This window comes from Rhinolophus sinicus, chromosome 3 (genome assembly GCF_057876585.1).
Source record: "Rhinolophus sinicus isolate RSI-liver-muscle chromosome 3, RSI-T2T, whole genome shotgun sequence".
NCBI lineage: Eukaryota > Metazoa > Chordata > Mammalia > Chiroptera > Rhinolophidae > Rhinolophus > Rhinolophus sinicus.
Genome location: NC_142503.1, coordinates 100,527,728 through 100,546,096, shown reverse-complemented (window position 1 = coordinate 100,546,096; position 18,369 = coordinate 100,527,728). Strand labels below are relative to the sequence as shown.

The 18,369-nt window shown below is 51.9% G+C and overlaps 1 protein-coding gene across 3 annotated transcripts in view; it reads right to left on the bottom strand.

Annotated features, from left to right (window-relative positions):
- Positions 1–18,369, bottom strand: part of PSTPIP1 (proline-serine-threonine phosphatase interacting protein 1) — a 47,652-nt gene that overhangs the window by 17,388 nt on the left and 11,895 nt on the right. For all 3 annotated transcript variants that reach the window (XM_088796809.1, XM_074328326.2, XM_019718524.3), the window contains 2 exons: positions 5,756–5,856; positions 5,317–5,391 (listed from right to left, as the gene is read on the bottom strand). In XM_088796809.1, coding sequence (XP_088652935.1) covers positions 5,317–5,391; positions 5,756–5,856 — 176 coding nt within the window. The remainder of the gene's footprint in view (positions 1–5,316; positions 5,392–5,755; positions 5,857–18,369) is intronic.

Sequence of the window (18,369 nt, the reverse complement as noted above, 5' to 3'; positions counted from 1 at the left end):
CTTTTCCTGCAACTAGAGGCAGCCCATTGCGGGTTGGCAAAGACTCTCCCCAGGGCAATGGCTTTAAACTCTGATCTTGTGGAAGATCTGGGGACCATTTGAAGTCTTTCTCTGCTCCATGAGACCCAGCAAAGACGGTTTATCTTAGCTATGCTCCCATTCCCGGGGATTTCCCCCTTGCCATTCAGAGAAACTATCACCAAGATCTCTCTGAGCTCTCCTCTATTGTGCCTCCATTGGCTGTCAAGGACAGGGACCCCTGCAGGCTCTACCCTCTGCTATCAGTCACTGGTCTCTTCATCCAGTTGCCCTTTAGGACTTGGTTCTCAGGACGCTCAGCCTGAACCTCTGTGCTCAAGCACAGTGTATTTAATGCATTTCCTGTGTAAATGTTGCCTTCTGTACTGTCCTCACCATGTGCCATGTACCACCTTAGGCCCCTGCTGTGGCCTCCCTGCCCCCTGCCCACCTGCTGGTAAGGAGGTGCTGCCTCCTAGCTGACAGGCGTGGCTCTCTCACCTCCCTGTACTAGAGGCTGGGCCTGAAGTGAGCTGCTGTCAGAAGACCCCTGATGGGAACAGGTCCCACCTATCCCGCTGACATCCTCAGTGATGTTTTCATTCTCTGAGCTCAGAGAAAAGGAAATTATTGGAAAACATAAAGAACAAAAAACTCTCGGGCCGGCCTGGTGGCTCAGGCGGTTAGAGCTCCATGCTCTTGACTCCAAAGGCTGCCGGTTCGATTCCCGCATGGGCCAGTGGGCTCTCAACCACAGGGTTGCCAGTTCAATTCCTCAAGTCCCGCAAGGGATGGTGGGCTCCGCCCCCTGCAACTAAGATTGACCACGGCACCTTGAGCTGAGCTGCCTCCCGGATGGCTCAGTTGGTTGGAGCACGTCCTATCAACCACAAGGTTGCCGGTTCGACTCCCGCAAGGGATGGTGGGCTGTGCCCCCTGCAACTAACAACGGCAACTGGACCTGGAGCTGAGCTGCGCCCTCCACAACTAAGATTGAAAGGACAACAACTTGACTTGGAAAAAAAAGTCCTGGAAGTACACACTGTTCCCCAATAAAGTCCTGTTCCCCTTCCCCAATAAAATCTTAAAAAACAAACAAACAAACAAAAAACTCTCCTGATAGAAAAACCACAGCATTTTAGGCTGTAACAAGTGGGGGTGAGGCGGGACATGAGGGTGTAAGGATTCAAACCCATGCCCCTTGGGGAGGCTGTTCTTGCTTGCGGGAATCACAGAGGGGCTCACAGGAAGCTGGCCCCAGCCCCGCCCCCCTCAATTCCCTTCGTTTCCTGAACCTATGTCCTGTGTAGCTTCTGCAGTGTGTAGCTCCCCAGCAGCCTACTTGTGGCAGATGAGCAAGAGAGGGAGGAGGTGACAGCATTCTGGGGAAGGTGGTACTTCAGCCAGACCTTAAAGGATGGCAGCACTGAGCAGGGAAGAAATGGGGCAGCAGCCAGAGCAAAGGCATGGGGGATAGAAGGGAGACTCAAGGTGTGCTCTCTGCGGGGTGGGATGTGTGTCGTAAGCATATCGCTCCGCCCCTCCACTACCTAATGCACTGAAAGGGCTTGTTGGGGTCTCTCAAGTGGGGGACTGGGGCTTATTTGTGCATCTTCCATTGCCACTGCCCAGCAGATGTTCGCTGAGTCAATCTGTGAAGGAGCTGAATGAGAAAAATTGTTTGAAGATGGGATAACCTCCTTTTAATGTATGTGGCTGAGACTCCAAGTCCGAGTGAGGTTTCTGGCCAGTCTGAGGTCAGGTGTGACGCAGAATTGCTATATCCTCAGGCAACAGAGGCACGGGAGGTCAGGCTGCTCTGCTCTTTTGGCTCTCACTGGGCTATCTTGAGGGTCAATTAACCCCCTCGTTCGTCTTTTCCCTGTTTACCACCCCCCCAGCCTGTGCACCCCAGTCCTCTGCCTGCCCTCCAAAGGACTGAGAAGCAGCACCCCATGGGACCTGGGAAGCTTGACCATGGGAAAGGCCAGGGGCTCCGGCCACTGGGGGATGGACCCTGAAGGAAGAAGTGCCAGCCCCCACACTGAGCAGCCAGGCTGCCTTTCCCAGAGGTGCCAACCCCAAACACACCCCCAAGAGTGTCCACAACACGGACGCGACCCGGGACACTATTCACTCTTCCCACAAACAACCCTCCAGGTGGGTGTGGGAATCGGGCGACCTGGTCTAAGCCAAGACCCTGACAGTCAGGCAAGCCTGACTGCTGGAGGTGAGCATGAGAGGGCTAAAAAGGGAGGTTCGGATGCAAAGGCCTGGGAGAGAGAATAAAGTCACCCTCAGTGTGCTGGACTGGCTTCAGGATGGTGGGGCCCTGTATTTTATCTATTTTTCCTTTTTTTTTTAGTTACAATTTATTGGGGTGACAATTGTTAGTAAAATTACATAGATTTCAGGTGTACAATTCTGTAATACATCATCTATAAATCCCATTGTGTGCTCACCACCCAGAGTCAGTTCTCTTTCCATCACCATATATTTGACCCCCTTTACCCTCAACTACAGCCCCCTCCCCCCTTACCCTCTGGTAACCACTAAACTATTGTCTGTGTCTATGAGTTTTTGTTCCTTCATTTGTTTGTCTTGTTCTTTTGTTGTTTTCAGTTTTATATACCACATATCAGTGAAATCATACGGTTCTCTGCTTTTTCTGTCTGACTTATTTCACTTAGCATTATACTCTCAATATCCATCTATGTTGTCACAAATAGTCCTATTTCAACTTTTCTTACCGCTGAATAGTATTCCATGGTGTATATATACCACAACTTCTTTATCCATTCCTCTATGGAAGGACACTTTCATTGTTTCCATGTCCTGACCACCATAAATAAAGCTGCAGTGAACATTGGAGCACACATGTCTTCAGGGATAAATGTTTTCAGATTTTTTGGGTAGATACCCAGGAGAGTATGCTGGATCATACGGTAATTCTATTCTAAATTTTTTGAGGAACCTCCACACTGCCTTCCATAATGGCTGCACCAATCTGCATTCCCACCAACAGTGTATGGAGGGTTCCTTTTTCTCCACAGCCTCTCCAACACTTGTTACTATTTGTCTTGTTGATGATAGCCATTCTGACTGGGGTGAGGTGATATCTCATTGTGGTTTTATTTGCATTTCTCTGATGATTAGTGATGTTGAGCATTTTTTCGTATGTCTGTTGGCCATTTGTATGTCCTTTTTGGAGAAATATCTCTTCAGGACCTCTGCCCATTTTTTAATTGGATTGTTTGTTTTGTTGTTGTTGAGTTGTATGAGTTTCTTATAAATTTTGGATATTAGCCCCTTATTGGAGGCATTGTTTGCAAAAATCTTCTCCCATTCGGTTGGTTGCCTCTTTATTTTGTTGACGGTTTCTTTTGCTGTGCAGAAGCTTTTAAGTTTCATATAGTCCCATTCGTTTATTTTAGCTTTTACTTCCATTGCCTTTGGAGTCACATTCATAAAATGCTCTTTCAAACCAAGGTCCATAAGTTTAGTAACTATGTTTTCTTCTACGCAGTTTATTTTTTCAGGTCTGATGTTTAGGTCTTTGATCCATTTTGAATTAATTTTGGTACATGGTGACAGATAGAAATCCAGTTTCATTCTTTTGCACTTGGCTTTCCAATTCTCCCAGCACCGGTTTCACTAACCCCAGAACATGCCACTTGGGTCAACCCCAGCATTTGTTAAGCACCTACTGTGAGCAGTCAGCTGAGCTGGGAGCTGCATGGGGCATGGCCCTAAGGGAAGCAGCAGGTGAGCTGAGATGGTCCCACTACTGCTTGTCATTCACTCTCTCTGAATGTGCCCTGCACTTTCCCACCTCCAGCGTTTGTCCATGCCGGTCCTCTGGCAGGAAGGTGCCTCCCTTCCCTCTCTGCCTATCCCAGGAGATGCCGTCCCCAGTTCACCCCTCTCTGCCCTGTTCCTCTGACTGCGCCATGTTGATGCAGGTGGCAGGCAGGGACTCCTTCCTGATCACGTTCCCTCAACTGCCCTCTCCCCCAGGGGAAGACAAGGAGGGGCCACAACAGACTTCCATTAATTCCTCACCACGTCCCCTGCCCATTGGAGTGGGCAGGTGAGAACCAAACTCAGAGAGGTTAAGCGACTTGATCACAGTCACACAGCACACAAAGGTCAAGCGGGGACTAGAGTTCATGCCTTCTTACTCTTAGGGCTGTGTTCATGCTTTCTGATCTAATGAATGGACCCTTGGGCACTGAGCATTCATCGCCCCTGGCACATAGCACTATTAAACGTTCCTCTAACTCTTCCATGTTTCCTCTGGCTCAAGGTTGGAAGCCGGAACCAGGGTCCTCTGTGTCTTTAGAAGACCTAGAAAGTGTTCAGGGCACTCAAATGAGGGGATCTGGTTCCAGACATTGATGCTGACAGGATTCAGGGCCACTTTCCTTGGGCAGAGCCAGACACTCACGGGTTTGACCTCCAGCAGAGCAGGGGCAGGAGTCAGGGGTTGCTACAGCAGTCACAGGCTGAGGTCAGGTCCTGGGCTCCCAGGTAGGAGGAGGACTCAACAGAGCCTTTCAGACCTTGGAGCCCAATGCCCTGTATGCCCCTCAGGCTGGCTTGGTCCTTACCCACGGGAGAGTCCACACCTTCCCAAGGCAGCCCCTCCACTCCACTGTCCTTCAGCCATCCTCAAAGCATCACTATCTCCCTGTGCCCTCCCTGCCTGGCAGTCTGCATGCAGAGACCCAGGCTTGGGGCCAGAGAAGCCTGGCTGCGTCACAGCAGACCTGCCTCTATTACCTCTCCTACTAGCCAGGCCTCAACTGAGTCCCGGGAGTCTCTTTATCCTTCAAGGAACGTTGTATTATCATTGTGCCTCGCTGAGGAGGAAATGGAGACACAGAGTGTCAGCGACCAGCCAAAGGTCACACTGCTGGTGGTAAGGAGCTGGCACGGGAATCCATGCGTGCCCCAACTTGCAGCCCAGGCCATGCCAATGCTACAGGGAGTTCGGGAAGTCAGTGGAGGGCCTGCCAATGGACTTTGGGGAAGCTGCCCAGGTTGTATGAGCTGTGCTGCAAGCACCAAGGACAGATGGCCCCTGCTGCCCTGTTCAGGGCCTTACCACTGCTCAGACCATTGGATTTTCTCCCATACACAGAACCTCACCTCCCAGTACCCAGGAGGGTTGTCCTCCAGTCACCCCAGCTCTGGGAGCCATCCACACTCTCCCTGGCCCTCGCCAATCCATCCTAAACCCTGTCTAAATGCCAAGAAAGTGCCTGGCAAAGGAGCAGGGAGCCTGAGACCTCTTACTTGATCTCCGTCTGGCCACCTGCTTTCCGGGCGATCTGCACCAGCTCCTTCCCGTACCGCTCCTCTGCTTGGGCCCTGCAAGAACAAGGCATGGTCACTGCCTGTGACCTTGACTTCTGCTGGCCATGGGTCCCTCAGACGTCTGGCAGGACCGGGGGAAGCCACCCTCTCAGCCTCCGTGGCAGGCTGTCCGTCCAGGCTCCTCCTTGAGAAAGTTAATCCCCCCAACTCTTCCTCTAAATAAATGTTGGTCAAATACAGGTACATTTGAAGGGACATCAGATTATTTGCCCACAGTGGGGAGACCCACGTCTGGGGAAACACAGGAGAGCCGCACTTACAGGGATGCGCTGACAACAGCGTGGCTGGGATGGGGGCCCCGGCCGTTTCCCAGGCCTTCCTGCCTCCCCTGACTTCGCCTACCCTGTCTGCTGCTCACCTCTGCCTCAGCAGCTCCTCCACGTCCTTGCACATCTTCCTGCCATCCAGCAGCCGCTGCTGCAGCACTTCGTAGCCTGTGTGGGCGGTGAAGTCCCTGCACTGCAGCACAGGACAGAAGGACGCATGAGGGTCACACCAGGCAGTGGGGGTCACAGCCTGGTGGGGACCCCTCTGACCACCTCTCCATCTGCCTCCATCTCCCTCATTCAGGCACAAGCTCTTAAGATTCAGGACGTGCCTTCACACAGGCACACAGTAGGTCCTCGCAACACATCTGTGGAGGTACCAGGTATATAAGTGAAGACCCACCTGGAATCAGAGCTCACAGTCCAGGACACATCAACTCCAATACAAGACGGCCGCGGGGAGGGCCACCACCAAGACCCCTTGAAGACAGACAGCCTGGCAGGGTGCCCAGCAGGGCTTGCTCCTGTCACCATCTCAGTAGCCCTAATATCTCAGCTGTCTCCGTAAGAAAACGGAGGCCTAGACCGGCGACATGTACCCTGAGTGACTCGGCTCAAAAGCTGTCTGGCTCAAGTCCAAGCTCTTTACCTACACACTATATGGTCTCTCTGTGGGCTCAGGTAATCATCTTGCAGCCACCTAGCAAGGTGGCAATGAGGCTGACCTCAGTCAGGATGGGGCGCACCCAGGCACATCTATAGAGCATGTGTAGGACACCTCACACACCTAAGACACCGAGGACATCTGGCAAACCCCGGGTCCACCTCTTAAACAGGGCAGTGAGGGAGGGGCCTCATAGGGAATCCAGGACGAGATGCCTCTCTGCCACCTGCCTGGCTTTTACTCAGCTTCTCCTGGGGTTCCTGGCCCATCTGAGTTTCCTTTCTCACCCTTTGGAGTGGTCTTTGAGATGCTGGTGTGGGAAGGGAGGTCCTACTCAAGGATTATGAGGGGACATAGGGTCTCCTAAGACATTTCCAGGCCTAGGGAGTGGGTCCTAGGGTCAGGCAGCCCCCTTCCAGCTCTCTGGGCATCTAACTGCCAGGGGAGGGAGTTGCATCCCTGTGGGGACAGAGCCAGGAGTGCAGCTTCCAGGCTCTCGGCCTCACGTGGAAAGGTGCTGGCTCAGGTAGTAAGTGACCATCAACTATGAGTGAATGGCCATCAGCTGTGGCTAGTTGGCCATCAGCTGTAACCAGTGAGCCATTGACCACTAATATAACTGCCGTGGCTACGCTAGCAAAAAATGGGGGCTAGCAAGAAGATGGTGGCTGAGCCTGCAAGCGTGGATTGCAGTTAGCAAGGGGTTGGTTGTTTGGCAGAGACAAATGGACGGCAGGCTGCGGATTGTGTGGCTCCTGCTTCCTGTGTCTCCAACCCAGCCACCAGTGAGAATATAGTAGTATGACTCCCCCATCTATGGCTCCGTGGGTGTTCCTTTTTGGCCTCACCATGTCCTGCATTCTTATGCGGGGAGCGGGACCAGAGACCCCACATGACACCCTGCATGACAATCCCACAAGGAGGTGGTGACACATACTGAGAGAAGGGGCTTTCACATCACTGGCTCCCACATTCATTCTTGAGGAAAGATCCCCAAACCCTTGAGGTCACTCAGCCAGGCAACTGCAAATCAGGGCAGGCCCTGAGATTTGGCACCTAGTGTCTTCTTTTCCTTCCCCACAAACCCCCAAATCCTCAGAGACTGGGGAAATGAGCCCGCATTCCCAGATATCAAACACCACAGCCCTGTCTCAGAGTTCAGAGACTAAGGGAAACTTTCACAAGGCCACACGCAGGGATGGCAAGTCTAACCATCTCAGAGTCAAAAGTTGGGGGTGCTCCTATCCCTGCCCCATGCCTCCCCTCAAATACTGTTACGGGGAGAGGCAGGGGAGGAGTCAAAATCAGGAATAGGCACTGTGAGCTAGGTTTAGGAAGGGAAGGTGTTCTCCAAGGCCTACGGAGAGTCGGATGTGGTAGGAAGGGCAGAGATGCCACTAATGACAGACAGCCCCATGTCAGGCCTGACCCATCCTCATCAAACTCAGAATAGTTCTCCAGGCCTGTAGTACGCTTAGGACCCCAAGCTCATTCTTTCCTCCGTAAGCATCCCTAGAAATTCCTAAGGCCCAGGCTCAGCTGCCCACAGGGTGACAAGCACGGTGTGTGGGCCCTGGTTGGCCACCCAAAGCCCCGTCAGGGAGAAGTTGTCCCCCCAGATCCTCTGCAGTCCTGTCCTGGAGCCCAGGCCAGCTCCAATGTCCAAGCCAGTGTTGCTGGGCCAGTGTTTGTTTGGCTTTTGTGGGTAGCCACTTGCTCACTAACAAGCCAGCAGACCATGGCTTCCTGCCCTCAGCCTCTGCCCTCCCTCTGGACCCACAGGCCAGAAGCCTGTGACAGACAAGAAGGAAAATGAATCTGGAGCCCCAGCCTCCTGCACTCTCCCAATGAGGGGGTCACTCTAAGCTGGACACAAGCACTCAAGTCTGAATTCCCCAGATCACTAGAAGGGACATATCTTGTCCAGCGCCCCTCAATCCTCAGGGAAACTAAAACCCAGAGAAGGGAAGAGCCTGGCTGAGGTCACACAGACAGAGGCAGGACAAGGAGATCTGTTTTATTGTACGATGTCTGTGGGAGAGATGGCAGGGAGTGACCAGAGGACATTGATGGGTCCAGCCCTGGGGCAGGACACCCTCCTCTTCCCTGCCAGCCCCATGCCCAGCCCGACTTTCCAGGTGAACCCCTCTGTCCTTATTCAGACCTTCAGAGTATAAAGAGAAGCAAAACCAACCTCGCTGGCCATTCTGGAGGAGGCAGAAGGTGGTGAAGGGCCCTGCAGGTTGGGTCCCCAGGAGCTCATCTCCCCAAAGTACTAGAGCTTGAGAATCTTGTCCAGACTTTGCTCACAGCCACGGTGGTGCTGGCAGGCCGATGGCTGAGTGAGCTACCGTTACAAGTGACTAGCCTGTTCCGAGGAAGTGCCTGCCTCCACAGGGCTACAGCCTCCCCCAGCCTGCACCCTCATCCTTCACCCCCACTCCAACCAAGTCCTCAACGGGATGAGCTGTGACTCACTACTCACAGCCGGGTAGTCAGGCTCAATATGCTGTTGAGGATATGAGTTAACCAATTATTCAGTCAGTCAGTCAGTTGGTCCTGCAGGCTCACAGTCCCAGGCCCTGCATCAGCTCACACCCTTCAGGGCTCACCAGGCCTTTCCTTTCCCACACCCACCCAGCTCCTTGCTGGTCCCCCATTTTACGGGCTCACGCTGACATTTCCACAGCCAAAGCTCCCAGAAGCCAGGGCCTTCACTTCCTTCTGTCTATCCATGGCCTCTGTCACATGAAATGTTCACGTGGCTTTGTGAAGTCGCCATGTGTGGAGTCTACCTGCGTCACACTGCACCCAGAACAGCACAGCAGTTATCTCACTGGGAGCACACACCCAGGGGGGTGAGGGTAAGTGGTGAGGAGGCTCCAAGAGAGGAGAGAACTCTGCCTGGTCACTCAGCGGGTACAGGTCAGAAGCAGGGATACGAACTCAGGTAGGCCTGTCCCCAAAGCTGTGTACCTACATCGGTCATTCAATAGACATCAAAAAAAAATATTCAAAAAATAACTTGAAAATGATTCCTCAAATTCTCTCCACCTCAAATCACAGCTGTATTTTGGACGATCATTCAGTGACCATGGAGTCACAGAGGCCAGCTCTGTGTCCAGGTTGGGCCAGAGCAACGCCGCCTTGGAGAAGGGCTGTGCTGCTTGGAGGACGAGGTACTGACAGCCAGCAAGCATCCAGAAGCCCCACAGTGTGGCATCGAGGGCACTCCACCATGGGGGAAATGCCAGTCTCCTCCTTTGGGAGCCTTGCTTAAGCAAGATATGGGACCACAAGCCCTACACACAGGCTGTGTGAACATGCTGGGCTCCACTTTCCCCATGGAGGGGCCAGGTTGGGGCAGCAGGTTGGGGCACCCAGGAGGAGGTGCTCAGGAAAGTTCTGGGCAGGAGGAAGCCCATTCCTGCCTCAGTGGTGAGACACTGTGGGCAAAGCCTGGGAGCCCTGTTCTGCTCAGGGATTGCTTCCCGCTCTGGGTGGATGTGCATATGAGCCATTGTCCAGGCCTGAGAGCTGGCCCTGCCATGCCCCACTGGATGGGTAGAGAAGCAGCTTCTGTACCCACCATCACTTCCTCCTTTTCCTGCCGGTGTCACTCTTGGTGGCTGCAGGGACCAGGGCCCTGAGCAAACCACTTCCCTTCTTGAAACCTGGTTTCCTCATTGAGGAAGTGGGGGCAGAGGCCAACCTACCTCTCTCCTGGCCCTGATGGCCACCCCTCTTGGGCTGACTGCCAAGTCAGGGAGGGAACAGAAGCCTGGACAGAGTTTTTCGGACTAGATATGAGTTGACACCTCATCCTATGAGCCTGATTGTCCCAGCCTCTACTTCCCTCCCTGTAAAAATGGACTAATACTTTCTACACCTCGGGGTGATCTGAGAAGCCAATGAAATCATGTGTGGAGGTAAAAATAGTGACCAGAGCTTGCCCTGAGGCAGATACTGGGCAACGGATGATTACCGTCACGTGACAGCAGAGGATAATGGAACCCAGAGAAGTTACCTAATTTGTCCAGGGACCTGCAGAGCACAACTGGAATTTGAACCAAGCTCTCGCAGGCCAAGGTTTTGGCTCTTAACCTCCCATTCTCTCACCTCTCTGCAAAGCCCCAAGCTCAGTGGCTGTTTAGCAAGCAGTGGGTTCCCATGTCCTGCCCCATCCCTGCCTGCTGCCACCACCCGCACCAGATAGAGCCTTTCCACAGCTGTGGCCAGGCTGGAAAAAAGGCGTTATCTCCCCACCACAGCCCTCACACAACCTCCCCCACCAGAGGGGCCATTTAAAAGGCTGTGGAACCTTTTTCAAATGCTCCATTACATGGAATTCCAGAATACAAAGTACATCAGAGGACAGCTAAACCTTTAACCTTGTAGGGAGATACCTGGGTTTTGGTCCCAGTTTCCATCTGCTAGGAATAAGCTGGATAACCTTGGTAAAGCCCCTTGCCCTCTCTGGGCCTTCCTGGCTGCACAGTGGGTATAAGGGGGGGAAGAGACATTCAGTTGGCCTTCCAGCAGGGAAGACAACATGTGTCTGCTGGCTTCTGGAAGCCATGGCAACTAATGGCGTGTCTTACCTAGAGAAGTCTGAAGTTGGGAGATGGGCTAGTGCTGCCTGGGGGCTGAGGGAAGAGAGTGAGGCGGGGCGGGGGGTGCTCGGCCTGTCCAGGAACTGGCACTGATATTTTACCTGGGGACGAAGTGGGAGCTGCGGAAGCAGAACTCTCCACCCTAGAGAACTGACAGGGAGCGAGGAGGCACCAGAATAAGCTGTGTGGGGTGGACTGCTGGCTGCAACTGGGAAGGCTCAGAGGCAGACACCAGCAGGAAAGGAGGGATTCTGGGGGTGGGAGTGGGGGTGGGGAGGGTCAGCTAAGAACCTGCCGAGGTGGCCAGGAGAGGAAAAGCTGACCTGGGGTGTCATGCAGGGTGTCATATGCTGTCTAGTCCTACTTCCCGCATAAGAACACAGGACATAGTGAGGCCAAAAAGGAACATCCACGGAACCATAGATAGGGGAGTCATACTACTATATTCTCGCTGGCAGCTGGGTTGGAGACACAGGAAGCAGGAGCCACACGATCCGCAACCCGCTGTCCACTTGTCTCTGCCAACCAACTTCACTTGCTAGCTGCAATCCGCCTCTCCGCAATCCGCAATCCACACTCTGCCCCCAGCTAGCTTAGCCACGGCAGTTATATCAGTGGCCAATTGGCTAACGGGTAACAGCTGATGGCCATCTACTACCTGAGTCAGCACCTTTCCATGTGAGTCCGAGAGCCTGGAAACTGCTCTCTGGGGCTCTGTCCCCACCTGGGGGCATCTGCCATCTGCTGCACTGTCACGAGCTACAGGGAAATAAGACCTTTCCCCCTTTAGAGTCCTGACCCAGGCCCGCCCTGTCCATGGAGACACTGGATGCAGCTGGCAGTGAGTGTGGACAGAAAATGGCAAGTGAAGACACAGAGGCTGTTCTCTGTCCCCATCACAGGCTCCCAATGCACAGCTGGGGAACTGAGGCGCCTTACACTGAGTGAGAGTGAAATTTTGCTTTTAGTTAGTTGAACTGGAGTGAGTTTTACCTGAACAAGACTGGAAAAGCTCTGACACATGCCCGGAGGTGGGGAAGAGAGATCCAATAGCAGCTTTGGAAGGTAGAAGAAGGGAAAATTGCTTCCTACTTGCATGCTACCAAGTTCAAAAACCAGTTTGTAAAATGCTAACCATTCTTCTCAAAAACTTTTCTTGTGTCTGACATGCTCTTCATTTGATAGGCTCTTCATTTTTTAAAATCTTTCTTTTTTAAATCATCTTTTCCTGGTGGGAGTGCAGACAGAACAGGGAGACTAGGCTCTCTGCCTCTCATCTCAGAAGCCTCAGAAGACAAGGACAATTTTGGACAAGTGTGAGGGGCAGCGCAGAGCTGGGTGTCTCTGCCCTCTCGCCTCTCACACCACTTTAACAGTAGGGACTTTGGCAGCCAGCAAGTAGCTTACTGCTGCTTGTCTTCTAGGGACTGAGTGAAAAAACCATCAGGATTGTTAGGAAACCTGAAGCAGTGAGCACTGAGCTCTCGAGAAGGCAGCTCCATGAAAGCAGATGGGCCTATCTGGATCTCTGCTGGGTCCCAGTGCCTGGCGTCTGCACAGCAAACACACTGGACAGAGAGCTGAATAAAGTGCCTCAGAGAGACCCTGGACAGGACATGGCTTTATGACTGCTGGCTCCTGAGGTGCCCATGCAGGGGACCAGACCACTCGCTTGCAGATTCAATGACTCATTACCCAGCCCCTTTAAATAAACCAGACAGACCCATCCTGTCTACTTCTTACAATAGTATTATTATCCCTGATGTACAGACATAGAAACTGAGGCTCAGAGGGGACAAGTCGGTGAATAGCAGCCAGGCTCCTTCCGCTGCCCCTCAGCTATTACTCCACAGTGGGGCTCCTCTCCACTATCACTGTTCAGCAGACTGAGGAAGGCAGAGGACCAAACAGTCAGGTATGGCTTGGAAGGATGGATGACCAGAGACTTCAGTAGGCACACCGATTGCTTACCCAGAGCGTCGCAGGAGGAAGGATGGTGAAAGAGAGGGTCCCAAGCTCAGGCCCTTGAGGAAAGTGTGTCACCTGCATGCAGACTTTTGTGGGGCCACCAGAAACACAGAAAATGTCTCTGGTTGGTATCCTCAGAACCCTAGTCAGGACTCACAGGGGTAAAGACAGGGAGGCCAACTCTAGGTCAATACAAGGATGGGCTTTCCAGGAGCCCAAGTGGCCCCGGATATGGAATGCAGGGGAGCTGCTTGCATAGGTGGAGAGCACCCCATCACTAGCGGTCTGCAAGCAGGTTGGGGGTTCCACAGAGAGGCTGTGTCCTTGCACTGGGTGTTTTGAGGGTGTTCGTCCCCTGACCCAAGGATTGGAGGGAGTCTATGCAAAAGCAGATAAATGTGAAGTGATTTGCAGCTTTTCTGAGGTGGCCCAGGTTAGGCGTCACAGGGAGAGAGCCATAAGCTAAAGAGAGACGTTTGTGTTTAAAGAACAAAAGCACATAAAATGTGGTTAGATGAGCTACTCTCGGTTCGGGCTGATAGGAGCTTGAGATTAGAAATGTGTTTCCACTGACCCCCAGTGGGACAGTCGGCCCGCAGGGCCTCCCAGGGCTCCTCACCAGGGCAGCAGAGCAGCCTACAACTGGGGAGCCTGCAGGCCTGTACCTGACAGTCACCCTGCAGTCCTCCGGAAGCCCTCTGTGAACAGTCAGGGGCTCCCAGAAATCGCACATATCTGGGTGAGGTTCGGTGGGTGGGCAACACAAGCTCCAGAAGAGGACCTACTGTATGTGGGGGGCCTCGTATGTCAGTAATACTGACTGCAGGGGGCTATGGTTTGAGGACAGTGAGGATGAGAGAAGTTATATAATTTGTCCAGACTCAAACAGCAATTGTGTGGGTGTGCTGGCTTTCAACCCAGGTCTGTCTGGCATAAACGCTTTGTTCTTGCAAACAGGCCTCTTCCATGATCAGAAAGGAAAGGTCTCCACTACCACTCCCCTCCCCCAGTCTGTGAAGTACCGCCTACTTCCCCTCTGCTCTCTCAAGTCTTAAAGGCCCAGCTCAATCCCCCACTTCTTCCTCCTGCTTTATGAAATCAAAGTGTGTAGAAAAGTCAGAACAAGAGGCAGGCGCGTAGGTGTTGGGCGTTAACACAAGTCCGGGGAGAGTCCTGGTGGTGGGAATGAGCCCCTCGGGTTTATGAACCTGGAAGTCTGATACGCAGACACTGAGAGATGTGAGGGAGCTGGGTGGGGCAGGTGTCTGAAGAGGCAGCCTGAGGCTAGCTGGAGGAGAGCCCTGGGTCCAGCAGAGCAGGAGCTGACAGGAGCCAGGGCCAGGTTCCAAGGAAGGAAACTGGGTGGCAAGTGCACAAATACAGGCCAGTGCCCTTGATGCCTTATCACCTCTAAGCCTAAGAGAACCCAGTAATGTCAGGACTGTGCTGTCATCGCCCCATTTCACAGATGAGCAACTGAGGCTCAGCAAGGTGAGTGGCTTGCGCAGGTCTCACAGCTCCTCTGTGCTGCCCCTGCCAAGCTGATTCAGCAGTGGGGGCTGACTATGATCTAGCAGTAGGCAGGGCAGGAGGCAGATGCCAGTGGCCAAGAGCGAGGGCAGGTGGGGAAGGGATGCAGTGGGACCCAGGAGTTCATTGGTGGAGGGAAGGAAGGAACTGAGCTTCCCAGACCCTGAGCCTGGAAGAGATTCTGACCCCTTCACTGAGGACAGGCACTGTTCATCCCCTGCCCATGGCTGGCCACACCGGGCTCCTTGCTGCATAGGCTCCAGTTTGGGGGGGGGGGCAGCCAGGGAGGGGGGACCAGCCCCAGTGGAACAGGGACTGTTCCTGCACAGCCCGCTCCCCACCCCCCACCCCGCCTGCACCTGCCAGGGGACGCCCCCAGGGGAACACTGCCCATGGAAAAGGTCCAGACACCGGGTGTGGGAAGAGCTCAGCACTGGTTTCTGGTCCCGGCAGTTCCATGCACAATTTGCCCTTAACTTCCTGAGCACGGACTCCTTCCTCTCCTCTCTGTAAAATGAGTGTGAACATAGTGCCCACCTCCCAGGGACTCTGAAGACTAAATGAAATAATACGCATAGGAGTCCACAAAGGGCGTCCTGACGCTTAATGAGTGGGAAATGGTGGCCATGGTGATTAGTACTTAGTAGCTAAAAGTAAACCAAGAAAGGACATAAAAAAGGAAAGCTGGGTTTGGATCCTAGCTGTGACACTTAGCGGGCCTTGTTGTTCCCAATCTCTCAGCCTCAGTTTTTTCATCTGCAGAGTGGGATGAACACTTGGACCCTGTGCCCTCACAGGGGCCAACGTGGGATATCTTGCTTGTGGCTGTGAACTGCTGCAGGTGTGAGGACTGGCAGCTTCCTGTGGGCTTGAGACTTGCTCAACAGACAGAGCTGGGCCCCTGGAGCTGCAGGGGAACCCCACTCCTATCCCCAAGCCTTTCCCTGAAGGCAAGGACAGACACTTGCAGCCTCTGGAGAAGGCCCCTTGGCCTCCTCTGCTGATCTTGGCTGATCAGGGAGCTCAAGCTGACCCTGAGCTCTGGCCGCAATGCCCTCCAAGCCCAGGGGCTAGCTGGGCTCCCATACCTGTGGGGCTCCTTGCTCTTACTAGGTCATTAATATGCACATTGCCACATAACCATCTTCTAACCACAGAAATTGATTTAATACAGATGGGGGACCAGAAGCTCAGCGAGTGGAGGGACTCAGCAGGGCCAAACGGTGAATGTAGTGGAATGGAAGTGGGGTGCTGGATTCCAAAGGTGGTGTGAGAGACAAAGATGGCACCCTTCAGGTAAAGCTTCTGTGTTGGAGACGGGAACTTGTTCCATCTTGCCTAACACAGCCAGTGTGCATCTGTCGTAGAGCCATGCAGTGGGAAAATGCATCTCTAACCAGAGCAAGGTGCTGCCCCTGGGGTTGTGGGTGCTGGCGCTGCCTGAGGGAATGTTGTGCTGTCTGGGACCATTCATTGTTAAACTTTCCCTCTCAGCCTGTCACTTGCACCCACACATTGGTAGGACTCAAACCAAGACTGTTGGCCCCTGCAGTACAAATTCCTTCCCTCATTGAATCTGCAGTCCCTCTAAGGTTGGGGGTGATCCGAGGATTGGGATGACAGCCAGTAGCTCATGGCAGCCCCTGCCCTGACCTGAAGCCTAGTCTCAGCTGCTGGTATTCGCCTTGCCCTGGCATCAGGCTCACGGCAGACACCACCAACATGGCACCTACCACTCTGCTGCCCTCTGCCGTGCAGAACCCCATGCCCTGTGCTTTGTTTAATATTCATGACAGCTCCAGGGACACTGATCTGTATATCTGTGCTGATCCCCCTCCCCACTGCCCCAGCCCTGTTTGCATGGACTGTCCCCAGCTAACCTCCTAGACCTTACCACTTGCAGTCTGGCGTCCCTCTGCCTGGGAGAATGGACTCAGAGCTGGTTTAGGAGGAAGTGAAAACATTCAGGAGGCGACTAAGAAGGGGACTCCTACTTCAGTGGCCGCCAGCTGATAAATTAGGAGCTAGAAGTCCTGACTTTTCAAAGGCCCCTCAGGTTTAGGCAGGCCAAGGCCAGGGCAGACATCAATTTCCTGCAAGGCCTTCCCATGATGCACTGAGGAAGAAGTCCGTGACCCCGGCCTGTGGGCCAAATCTCCTTGAAGAATGAGAGCTGGTGGGGCCTCAAGGAAGTTCAGAATTCACGGGCCTTCCCAGATGGCGGACGATAAGGCAACTACAGGGAAGAGCCCACATCCCCAAGGGGACCTCTCTAAGGAGGGTGTCTCTCCAAGTGTGCCCAGACTGGGAGAGTACTGGGAGATTTGTCACCGACTGGTAGCCAAGCCAGGATGAATTAGAAAGGCTCAAACCTTAATTTCCTCACCTATAAAACGGGAACAATAAAAACACCTCCACTTAGGACCCCAACTAGCCAACAAATCTTAAAAAGGAAGAACAAAGTGGGAAGAGTCACGCTTTCTGATTTCAAAACTTACTACAAAGCCACAGTAAAATAGTGTTGTACTGTCATAAGGACAGACATATAGACCTTGGAATAGAATAGAGAGCCCAGAAATAAACACTCACATACACGATCAATGATTTTCAGCAAGGATTGTCATGGCCATTCAATGGGAAAAAGACAGTCTTTTCAACAAATGGTTCTGGGAAACTGGGTATCCACATGCCAAAGAATGAAGCTGGACACTTATCTAACACCATATACAAAAATTAACTCAAAATGAATCAATGACCTAAATGTAAGCACTAAGACTGCAAAACTCTGAAAAGAAATCACAGGGAAATCTTCAAGACATTGACTATGGTGATGATTTCTTGAATATAACACCAAAAGCACAGTCAACAAGAAAAAACATAAATAAATTGGACAAAATGAAAATATTTTGTGCATCAAAAGACAATATTAAGAGAGTGAAAAGAATCCACAGACTGGGTAAAATATTTTCAAATCACATATATGATGAGGATTAATATGCAGAATACATAAAGAACACTTACAACTGAGCAACAAAATGACAAACATACCAATTCAAAAGTAGGCCAAGGACTTGAACAGACATTTCTCTAAGAAGGTATCAAACAGCCAAGAGCACATGAAAAGGGGCTCAGCATCATTAGTTATTAGGGAAACGCAAGTCAAAACCACAGTAAAACACTACTTCACGCCTATGAGGGTGATTATGATTAAAGCAACAACAACACAGAAAATAGCAAATGTTGGTGGAGATGTGCAGAAAATGGGTCCCTTGTGCACTGTTGATGGGAATGTAAAATTGAGCAGCTGCTGGGGAGAACAGTTCAGCAGTTACTCAATCCATTCTTGGGTCTTTACCCAAAAGAACTGAAAGCAGGGACTCAAACAGATATTTGTACACACAGGTTCACAGCAGCATTATTCACAATATTTAAAAGGAGGAAACAACCCAAGTGCCCAGCAACAGATGAATGGATAAAAAAAATGAGGTATATATGTAGAATGGAATATTGTTCAGCCACAAAAAGGAATGAAATTCTGATACATGCCAAAACGTGAATGAACCTTAAAGACATCATGCTAAGTGAAATAAACCAGAGACAAAAGAACAAGTATTGTATAATTCTATTTAAATGAGTTTCCTTCTTAGGCAAATTTATAGACTCAGAAAGTAGAAGTAAGAGATGAGGGACGGGAGATGGGGAATTATTGTTTAATGGGCGCAGAGCTTCTGTTTGGGATGATGAAAAGTTCTGGAAATAGATACTGGTGATTCTTGCACAATATTGCTGAAGTACTTCATGCCACTAAATTGCACACTTAAAAATGGTTACAATGGTAAACTTTATGTTATGTATATTTACGGTAATAAAAAAGTAATCATATAAGGTTAGAAAAAAAGCAAAACAAACCTCTACCCTCTATTTACTCACA